Source organism: Ambystoma mexicanum, chromosome 6p, assembly GCF_040938575.1.
Source record: "Ambystoma mexicanum isolate Mex_15411 chromosome 6p, UKY_AmexF1_1, whole genome shotgun sequence".
Lineage (NCBI taxonomy): Eukaryota > Metazoa > Chordata > Amphibia > Caudata > Ambystomatidae > Ambystoma > Ambystoma mexicanum.
This window is the reverse complement of record NC_090935.1, coordinates 620,216,943-620,228,654: the sequence shown is the minus strand read 5'-3', so window position 1 is coordinate 620,228,654 and position 11,712 is coordinate 620,216,943. Positions and strand designations below refer to the sequence as shown.

Here is an 11,712-nt window from a genome sequence, read left to right as displayed (position 1 = left end):
GGGAGTGTACCTCAATGGCGGCTGACCGTCTCCCGGAAGGGGAGGAACAAGACAGTTTCTTGAATATTATTGAGGACGGGAAGGATGCGATGTGTGAATCCCTCCAAACCGGTCTTGACTCTGTTGACAACATCAGCAGAGCCATGGCTGCTAGTGCCACAATCCGCAGATTTGCATGGTTGCGGTAATCTGGATTTGCTCCTGATGTACAATCCAGACTTCTGAACATGCCCTTTTATGGCACCCATCTATTTGGTAAAAAAGCTGATGACAGTTTGCAAACTTCCAAGGCTGCGGCCAAATCCCTTGGAGCTGCTATTAGACAAACTCCAAACTGTCCCACAGGTACGCCCTGGAGGGGTAAGTCCTTTTGCTATTAATCTGCATTCAGAAAAGGCAGAGGACAGCCAGTACAAAGAGACCAGAGACGATTCTCCCGTGGTGGATGGGGCAAAGGTACTAAGTCCGCATCTGCAGGTGCTGCTTTACCCTCAGCATCTGCTTCAGCCGCCCCAAATCCTCTCAGGTCTTACATCACAAGATATCAGTAGGAGGCAGGTTAACTCAACATCTGACAGAATGGCAAGCTATTACTTCAGATGCTTGGGCACTGGAAACAGTTGCCCAAGGTTACTGCCTGCCTTTCCTACACACACCTCAGAGTCATCCACCGGGGAACAACTCTTTGATGTTTCCAGGCCCGCTACTTATGCGGGAGATTTTGGACCTGCTAGAGAAAGGTGCTATAGAACCTGTACCTGCGACGGAGAGGAACAAGGGTTGGTACTCCCCATATTTTCCAATTCCAAAAAGGACAGAGGAATGAGACCCATCTTGGACTTGCGAGAATTGAACAAGTTCCTCAGGAAAGGCAAGTTCAAGATGGTTATACTTAGATCCTTCAGGCCCTCCAATTCCAGGATTGGTTGGTATCTCTGGACCTTCAGGATGCTTACTTTCATGTGCCAATACATCCGAAGGACAGAAAGTACCTGAGGTTCACTATTAGGTTCAGGTTCTGCCATTTGGGCTAACCTCCGCCCGAGGGTTTTCACCAAGCTAATGGCGGTTGTGACAGCGAGTCTCAAGAGAGGGGGGATTCACGTCTACCCCTACCTGGACGATTGGTTGATCAGAGGGAATTCCCCAGAACAAGCTCAGGATCATCTAGACCTTGTTTGCCACTCCCTCCATAGGCTGGGCTTCTCCCTCAACTTCAAGATATCCCATATGATATCATCACAAAAACTCCAGTTTATTGGAGCAATCCTGGACACATCCGTTGCAATAGCCGCGCAACCAGAGGTGTGGGCTCAAGACATTCTACAGATGGTGACAATATTCCGAAATGCCCAACATATCCTGGCCTTTCACTTTCTGAGGTTCCTCGGCCTGATGGCATCCTGCATTATTCTGGTGCCTCAGGCCCGCTTGAGAATGAGATCTCTCCAGTGGGCTCTCAGGACCCAGTGGTCACAGTTCTCGGGAAAGCTGTCAGACCTCCTTCAAATACAGAATAGAGTTGCTCTAGACCTTCAATGGTGGGCTTCTCGAGAAAACATCTTGAAGGGAGAACCTTTTTGGCAAACATGGCCGGAGATAACGGTAGTGACGGACGCCTCACTCATGGGGTGGGGAGCCCATGCCAACGATTTGACCATCAGCGGTCATTGGTCTCTTTGAGAGATGAACACGGTGGCGGACGCTCTGAGTAGGCACAGCACAGTATTCCACGAGTGGAAACTCGCTCAGGAAGTCCTTCAAGAGATCTTTGCCCTTTGGGGAACCCCTCAAGTAGATCAGTTCGCAACTAATGCCAACAGGAAGTGTGAGCTGTACTGCTCCAGGGAATTTCCCCCGAGAGGAGCTCTAGGGAATGTGTTTGTGGTGGAATAGGAATATCCACTCCTTTACGCATTTCCTCCAGTCCCTGTCATTCCTCATGTAATAAAGAGGTTGAGAAGGTTCAGGAAAACCATGATCCTAATTACCCCAGATTGGATTGGCAAGGAGAACGTGGTACCCGGACCTTCTAGACATGTCCATCTGTCCTCCGATTCGTCTCCCACAAAGAGAGGAGCTTGTCTCGCGAGAGGAGGGTCAGGTTCTCCATCTGGATATCAGGAAAGGCTGTGGTACAAAGATTGGGACCTCCCGGACGACGTAATGGAGGTGTTGCTTTCGGCCAGAAGGCCTGCAACCAAATCAGTATACCGCTGCCGGTGGAACAAGTTCTGCAGCTGGTGTAGAGATAAAAATGTTGACTCTTTTTCATGCAATACACCAACAGTGTTAGCTTTCCTTTTACACCTAGCAAATTTACGACTCCAGATCGGCACAGTTAAGGGTTACCTATTAGCACTGTCCATTTTCAAACGCACTGCTGAGGAATCCTCATATTTCAAAATGCCCTTGGTTATCCAATTTTTGAAGGGGTTGACCAATGTTTACCCCCCAACTCCTTTTCAAGTTCCGCTGCGGGACCTAAATTTAGTCTTAAAATTTCTAATGGGTACTCCTTTCGAACCGCTTCATTCGTGCCCATTGAGATTCCTTACCTTCAGATCTGTCTTTCTGGTCGCAAAACTTCTGCACGGTGGGTGAGGGAATTACAGGGTTTATCCTGCAAACCCCCTCACATTATCTTTCATAAGATAAGTTGTTCTGCAAGTAAAGCCTACTTTCCTCCCAAAGGTTGTGTCGGAGTTTCATATTACTCAGAAAATAACCTTACCTTCATTTTACCCTCCCCCTCATCCGGGGAAAGAGGAAGAAAGGCTGCACAGACTTGACCCAAAGCGTGCTTTCAGTTTCTGTATTAGCAGACTGGCAAAGTTAAGACAAACTGACCAATTATTTGTGGGATACACAGGTCACAAGCTAGGCCTAGCCATCACCAAGCAAACAATTTCAAGGTGGATCATTCGAACTATTATAGAATGTTACAAATTGGCAGGAAGGGACCCTCCAGACCATCTGAGGGATCATTCAACTAGGGGTATCTCAGCTTTGTCAGCTCTCCAAAGGGGAGTTCCAGTAAAAGACATTTGTGCAGCTGCCACATGGGCGTCTGCATACACCTTTACGGAATTCTATAGTTTGGAGTCCTCCACTAGCCAGGAAACTAAATTTGGAAAGGCAGTATTGCATTCTGTGCATACTTAAAAAAAAAACAAATGTTACTCCCTCCTCCTTTATACTTTATTGCTTTGGGAGTCTATCAAAGATAAGGAATACGTGGGAGGACACAATCCATTCGAATAACAAGTTACTTACCCATGGTAACGTTCTTTTGACTCTATGTTCCTCCCACATATTCCTTATCGCCCCTCCCATCCTTCCCCACAGTAAAACTTCCCTTGTAGTTGCAGTTTACACTCCCTCAAGGGTAGTAGCCATTTCATCCTGCACAATACCTAACTCTTCAAAACGGAACTGAGCAACGGACGCTGTGCGCAATTTTTTATACCACTGATGACGTCGACATCGAGACAGAGGCCTTCGAGGGACATCGACTCGACAGTCATCGACGCACAGCGCCCTCTACTGAAAATATATTTTTCTGAAGCAGCACGCTGGATATGGAAATATCAAAGATAAGGAATACGTGGGAGGAACATCCAGTCGAAAGAACGTTATCATGGGTAAGTAACTTGTTCTTCTGTTTCCCGCAATACTTTTGCTCTGTCTGTGACTCTCCCTTCAAACAATCAAAATTATCCTCTTGAAACTAGTATGTGACCCTACTTTGTAAAGGATGTAATAACCTGATGGTACCTCCCCGCAAAGGTCCACATAATTTCAAAGACGTATATCGAGAGGGACATTAAACTAAGTTAGGCAATCAAAGACATTAATGAAAAGGTTATATGCTCTGTAGATATATAGAATATATGTCCTCTACATTAATTTTATCCGTGATATATTCCTTATCCTCACGCTACCCTATCCTTTGGAGCAACAAAGTTACCTCTGAAGAAGGCTCACTACAGGAAACATGATGGGGTTGCTGGTATCATTTGACATTGAGTCCAATGTAGAAGGATGAAAAGCCAGATGTACAACACAAATGATGATTGAAATTACTCATCTGTACTGCGTTGGTGTATATATCTGCTGTTAATGCATTGTCATGCCTGATTATTATTTAAACGAGTGAGGATGATAGGTGGCAGCTTCATAACATGTATTGATTGACTTGGGAGGAATTTAAATACATTTGTTACACATTCTGTTCAGTATTCCTTGTAATAGATGTTATTGAGGACATGTTGTAAGGAATGGGGACATTTCATAGTTTTTTTGTATACCTCTCCAGGCATACCCACTGTCATAAAACCATGTGCATCTGTGATCTTTGAGGTACTACTTCTCTCCCCATTGTATGCATCTTTCAAAGATCTGCATAAAACCTGCAGGTAACAATTGTGTGTACTCTGTATGCTGTGAGAATCTAAAATGGCTTCCTGGTTTAAAGCTTAATTCATATTCACTCATTGACTGAGCAAAGACCCAAATATCACGAAGATGAAAGCACTGTAGAAATGCAAATACTCATAATGTGATTAAGATTTTCTTCCACTTTGAAAAATATTAATGTTATAACTTATATTTTTTCTGTTATCGTTTGCAGGAACCAGATCATTTTTCAGAGTCTCCGGAGAGAAGCTTACTCACAGGTGCTATTATTACAGTCTCTAAAACAGCAACAGAAAATCATAAACAAATGAGGATGTTTGGGAAAGATATGCAAGATATGTCTGGAGATGGCAGACTGTGTCCTAAAACACATGAAACAACAAATGGCACAGTGAAAAAAACAGCTTCCATAGACAAACCATTCAAGCCTATTAATATGGTTCTCAGAAAGAAATTTGCTAAGAAGAAACCATCGGAAGATGGAGAAATCAAGGTTGTTGATTTGCTGAAACCCCTCAGTGATTCGGAGAGTCCAGGAGTTACTTTGTCCCTTAAAGATATGGCAGTGTCACAGGATAATAGTAGATCTATGAACAGAGTTGAGAATAGCAGTCCCCTGCCACACGATCTACTAACCGCACTCAATGAATCATCCAACTTTAAACCAGATTTTGGATTACCAACGGAAACAAATAATCTAGCGAATGGCGAAGGAGTGGCAGAGATAAATGATGGAAGCAGCATTTCAAGACTGGGCCATTCCCAGCCAGATAATGACAACAGACTAATAACTGACATGAATATGTCTTTGCGGCAAAATGAACAATTATATGAACTTGAAGATGCCCAGTCTCTGGATACTTTGAATAAGCAGGTATGATATGTACAGTGGCTACTATGACTCATTTGAATGGCTGATTTATAGTTGGCTGTCTTTTTACCTACATTTACTACCTATCAGCACCCTTTGTTAAACCAGTTGATTTCCTTAATCTAGTTCCTATTGACCAGAAGCCCCTTTCACAAAAAAGGAGTTTAGCACATGTTTATTTTAAATTGTATTAAACTCTTTTTTATTGCATTAGGGTTACCAAACTTTGACAGTGTTTTACAGAAACTATTTCTGTGAGTTTCCCCAATACCTTCTCTATATATAATTGTATTAAGAGATGTGTGCACAGCAGACTGGGCATTCGTGCACACTGTTTCAGACGCCCAGACATCCTTACCATGAGCGATGCTTGCCCTCTGAGCCCCTCCCCATCTATTCTACAATTCTACTAGGAATACAGATCCGAAAGTGCTAGTCTAAAATTATGCCTAAGAAAACAGGAGTGTCGCTGAATCTTTCAATTACATTGTAAACAACCTGAAGGTTTACATTCAAATTAGGAACTGGCATGCTTTTTTGGTGACTAATATGGAACCACTGCATGTAATGTTTATTTGTTCCCTTGCAGAAAAATGTATGAATTTTGTCTAGATCTGGCCCTCTTATTTTCTGCTGAGATACACAATTAAATGTAAATTATGTTATGTTATATGGCATGTGTGTAGCGCCTACTGCCATTAGTATGGGCATGAAGCGCTGTGGGGCTGAACCTCCTGTGGAAGACCGTGATCCGAGATGTGAGATGTGGAGGTAGGATTCTAAAATGCATGTGGGCATTTTTTAGGCAGCATGAAGATTAGTAAGGAGTGGCTAATGTGGTAGGTCAGAAGGAGGCAGACTAGTTTTGGTTATTTTCAACAGATGATTTATTAAACAATAAGAAAAAGGACCTATCTTTCCCCACTATAAGGGTTTCCCTACCTAATAAATTAACTAGTGTGTTTGTCGTCAGTAGTGCATTCCAAATAGAATATTTTCTGTCTTCCGTTTTAAAACTAAGCTGTTCTGGCTGTACCACTAAGAGAAAACTGTACCAGACAGTCCAGGAGAATGACTCCCTTTTCCTAGATAGGCTTTTCAGCCTTAATTAACGATTTTCTTATAGCATCTGGCTATTTCTTTGACCAGCTCTCTTGGTTTTTCTCTGGGACTTTTCCAGGGTCTTGGCATCCACTTTCCTGTCAATGACGAACTTCGCTTCTCCTGGATACTTGGGTTGTTGCCCCGTTGGGTTAAGGTTCCTTGCACTATCCTTTTAAAGTTTGTATTAAATAAAGTTTTAGAGGAACTCAATTGTTCCTTTTCATGTTCATCCTTCTTTGTATTCCTCTTGTTACTCATTCCTTCCTGTGAACAAGGTTTTATTCCAGCTTTATCTTGGCTGGTTACTCTTACTTCCTCTGTACGATTGGGGTGCTATTCCCAACCACTTTTGTGTGTAGATTCTGGTTTGTTGTACCACATTGGACAGACTCTTGTGTGTCTCCCTTTCACTCAGGTGTATTTGCTTGGTTAATGTCTCTGGTCCATTTACTAGGACGAGTAGGCAGTATGCCTTGCTTTGTTTCGCTTTTATAAATCCAGCTCTTTTCACTGTGATGGGTGGACTGAGTCCCGTACTTATTCTCACTCTAGTAAATGTCTATAGGTTCACTGGGTCGAGTATGTTGAGTCCTGTAGCAATTCCCACTCTTGTAGCTAATGGTAGCTTCACTGGGACGGGTATGCTGTGTCCCATAGTTATTCTCACACTTGTAATTATGTGTTGCTTCACTGGGATGAGTAGGTGTCACATGTCCCTCATCCTCATATCCCTTCTCGTGTCTCCCGCATCTCCCGTTACCTCTGTATCTACGGGCTAGCGTCACTGGGTGCTCCTGCAGGGTCAGGTCGACTCTTCAGTAGTAACGGCTTTAGCGGTCAGTCTGCTTCTTTCGGCTTCTTTGCGTGGTTCTGCGGGGGCCACTGCAGTAATGGTATCAGCATTGTTATTGGATTGACCAGTTGTCCTCCTCCAGGTCAGCTACTGTCTCCTCAATCCACTTCTCCTTAGGACTCTTGGTCCCTGCACGGCACAACTGTTTGCTTCCTCTGTGCCTCTGATTTACAGCTCCGGGACAGGTCTTCCTTAGCAGCTTCCAACCTTCCCCAGGTTTGAACTTCCAAGGCTGCGTTCCTCTTACTTAGTCCTTCTTTCATCTTTATATTCAAGGAATGGGTCCTCCCCAGTGTAAACCTAAAGTGTTTTCTCTCTGTTGGATGGGCAATCTCTCCTACTCACCCATTGTTCTTTGCCATAGTCTGAGTGTGTGTCAAATGTGATGAATCTGACGATCCTCATGAATCCTCACCCCTTTACCGGAGGTAACCACTCCCCATGTGGCCAGGTGACGGCAGTGGCTACCTGATCCTGGGCTTGGGGGCGGCTCTAGGGGTGAGGACCACATGGGGGGAGCGGACCATCAGAGGGGTGGCATGACATCATTGGATGAGACATGGTATTCAGCTTTTCCTTTTAGAGATATTCCTTCGATTCCCCATGCCGTAATGGCATATTGTCATGGCTCCCTACAACCACCCATAGAACCTACTGAGAATACCTTCCAATGTTCTATACATAAGTCATCAAGATCTGACTACCATTTCCATGCTTGTGAAAGCACTACGAAGAGAAAACTGAACAAAGTAATGATGATCAGTAGAGGAGAGAAGCACAAGATGCGTCTAGTGGTTGCAAGGGCATAATAGGTGCCGGCACATTTAAAAACCCTAACCAGCTGACAGGGGAGAGACGCTGCCTGGTGAAGCCTCGTCCTCTAGCTGGTGACGGAGGGACTACTGTGCTGCAAGGAAGACCGTGGCGCCAACTGGTTTAAGGGGAAGGTCCGCCACATAGAAGCCACAAGCGGAAGACTTCCTGGCGTTCGTGGGAACCAGAGAGCAGTGTCCATTCTGCCCAAACACGGAGAAGCACACAGCAGGCAGGAGCTGCGAAGGACGTGGGAGCCCACAAGTGAAATCACGTTCACCCTGCGAAAACTGAAAGACGCCACAGAATGCAAACCGGAGCACTTTGGCAACCTTGGTGGAATTTATCCTTGGCCTCAAGCCCAGGGACTGCATTTCTCCAGTCCTAAAATTGCTCCACTAGCTCCTGATGGCTGCGAGAATCAAGTTCAAGTCCCTATGCATCATTCACAAGGCTTTCTGGGGCCAGGGACCAGCTACATCCAATTCTCTCTCCATAAATACCTTCCTTCGGTCTTCTAACCCTAACTCTCTGCAGATCAGATGCATTTCCAAGCAGAGATTGGGGGGTAGATCTCTTTCCTCTGCAGGTGCCTCCCTCTGGAATGGCCTCCTTACCCCTCTCAGGCGTGAGCCGGGTCTCCTTAATTTCCGTAAGCGTCTCAAGATCCTCCTTTTCTCTTCTTCCTTCCCTCTCCCTCTCCCCTGCTAATGCCCCCTCTGTTGCAATGACTGGTTGCCTTGTCCTTTCTGAGCTCCACAGGGCACCAGGCCCTCCTCACCCAGTCTACCCCGGGCACCCTGTCATCCTGACCCTTCGCCTGCCTCCAACCCGCACTTGTCTTTCCGGCCCCCTTTCCCCTGACAAGCCTAGCAGGGTTGCATCCCTATCGAGCCTGGTCCACCCCGTCCACACACTTAGCATGTGGTTCTGCACTCCCTACATTAAAGTAGAGAAGAAACCTGGCAGGGGCGTACACCAGGTAGCCTGTGAAATTGGGTGAAACAGCCAAGTTGTTTTGTATACAAGTTGTTTTTGTTGATCAGATAATTCCAAGGAAGTCTCATACCCTCACGAGTTTAAAATATCTTGAAGATAAAACCTGTGCAAGGGAGCAATCTCCTGGAATTGTGAACTTTATCCGTTTGGAACTTTTGTGTTGGAGTTAAGCTTTTCCTTTTGAACCTGAACATTTGTAGACTTTCAAGGCCAACGACATTACCCTTTTCACCTTCAAGTTAATTTGAGAATGTGAGGGCCAGAATAGCATTTCAAGCACACGCCATTTTGTCTTTGGACATCTTGACATTTGACAGACCCTTTGTTTTTGGTTGAAGGAGGGAACTAACTCTTAGGGCCTCATTACACGGAAGGCGGTAATGGTTAACGGCCACCGTTCATGGTAACGGTGACCGTTAACCATTACCGCCTTACTACGAGGTCCCTTAGCGGGTTGGTGCTTTAACGCCTGCTTTTTGCAGGCGTTAAAAACCAACCCGCTAAGGGACCTCGGAGCTAATTACGGCACCGCAAAATTGCGGTGCCGTAATTAGCGCCTTCCCCATTCCCATAGAGCCCTATGGGGCAGAAATGGGAATGGGGAAGGGCAATGGCAGAAGGGGGATTTACCGCCCCACCAACCTTGGAATGGGGCGGTAAATCCCCTTTCCGCCAAGGCGGTGCCGGTAATTTACCGGCATGGTCCAGGGTGCTAATAGCACCCTGGATCACCGCCTTCCGTGTAATGAGGCCCTTAGTGTAGGGACAGCGAGGCATTTTCCAACCCCCTTTTATTTGTAATAGAAGTGTATAGCCAAAACTATGAGCTCATTCTGTCCGCGTTTCATTCCTGGCTCCTCTCACAAACCGGGAGTGATAATTATTTCTTGCTCACCTCTCTTCTTTGCCTGAGTCTGTGAGATACACATCTCTTCAAGCTGGATGTTGGGGTTAACATTACAGTAATAAACATTTGTTTGATCAAGTGGGTTTCTCTGAAGTGTGGATGGTATTGGTGTTGTGTAAGAAAGGTCCTTAGGAAGTTCCTTGACAGAACAGGAGTCCTTATCCCCAAGAGGGGAGTCTCTCCCTGTGAGCGCCCACTTACCGCCATACCTACGGAGCATGTTGCGTAGCGGGCCCACCTCCCTAGCCTCACAAGGAAGGGCTCCCCTCTGTGGAGAAGTGACGAAACCCTGTGATGTGATTCGTCTCATACCATTTCCCTTATGAGTCTGCCTTCCCCTTCCTCAGTGATGGGAAATCTGTTAAGGAAATCAACATTCTCTTGCTCTTTTCCTTTTCTATGCTCAACAGCAAAATAAAAAGGTTGGAGATCAAGGAACCAGTGCATTATGTGCGGGTTAGTATCCTGCTGAAGGCTTAACCATGTCGGGAGAATGGTTTGTCACTAACCTCGCCCTGTGAGGTAATATTTTAGGTGTTGGCCCACTGAATGGCTAATGCCTCTAATTCGATGGTAGTATAGTTCTGTTCTCTCAGGAATAGTTTCCCACTGATATAGAGAACTGAATGTCCTATGCCTTTTTATTCCTGAGACAGAACAGCCCCAATGTCTACTTTAGAAGCATCAGTCTGAAGGATACATTCCCTGTTACAATGTGGGGCTTTGAGCACGGGTTCACTGCATAGGATTGTTTTTAGTATGTCAAAGCTGTTCTGATCTTGTTGGCTCCATTTGAGCTACTGGGGCTCCACTTTTCTAAGTGTATCCCTTAGGCAAGAGGTGGTAATAGAATAGTTAGCGATAAAGCCCTATAAAATCATAGTTCCATCTTGTTTTCGGTGGGGCTGTGAGTTGTGCCATTTTGACTTTTTCAATTTGTGTTTGTACTAACCAGTTGCCCACGTAAAATCCGACATAACTGCTCACTGTGCCAGATGACATTTTATGGGGTTTGCAGGCAGTCCCACCTTTCTTAGGGCTCGAACAATTTCATATAAATTAAAAAGATGTTCCTCCCAGGTGTTGCTATGGATAAGTATGTCACTGAGGTACGCACCACAAAAATGAGAATATGGTCATAACACTCGGTCTATTAAGTGTTGGGCGGTGGTGGGTGTGCCGTGTAACCCGAAAGGTAACACTTTGAACTGAAATAATTTTGAGGAGTGGAAAAAACTGTTTTCTCCAGCGGTCCGGACTTAACAGGACCTACCAAAGCCCTTTGTGAGATCAATGAAAAGAGATATATTGTTCTTGGCCTAATTTGTCATTCAAATAATAGATTCTAGGCATGCTATAATTGTCAAATTGAGAGATGGAATTCAGTTTCCTAAAGTCGATGCAGAACCTCCACGACTGACCTGGTTTTGACATTAAGACTTTTGGCGAGGACCATGGGCTTTCCGACGGCTCGATAATATCAGCTTCTAGCAGACTTTCTACTTACAGGAGGATTATTTCCTTTCGTAATTCTGGGATTTGTTACGGTTTTACGCTCATCACCTTCTCATGGGCAGTTCGAATGTGTTGTGTGACACTCTTAACCCTTCTGTGCTGGTCATGGAATACATGAGGGAATTGGTTAAAAAGATCTGTAATGTCTCTTTGTTGGTCAGATTTTAAGTAAGAAGAAATTAGGTTGTTTTTTTCAGTCAACAAGGTGCCCATGGATATGGAGATATTTTC

General features: G+C 45.0%; 1 protein-coding gene across 1 annotated transcript in view; it reads left to right on the top strand.

The window, feature by feature from the left end:
* The first annotated feature begins 4,640 nt into the window (after positions 1-4,640).
* LOC138511658 (uncharacterized) overlaps positions 4,641-11,712 on the top strand; it is a 136,182-nt gene continuing 129,110 nt past the window's right edge. The window contains exon 1 of the mRNA XM_069627472.1: positions 4,641-5,293. Within this exon, the coding sequence (XP_069483573.1) occupies positions 4,727-5,293 (567 nt within the window). The 5' untranslated portion in view covers positions 4,641-4,726. The remainder of the gene's footprint in view (positions 5,294-11,712) is intronic.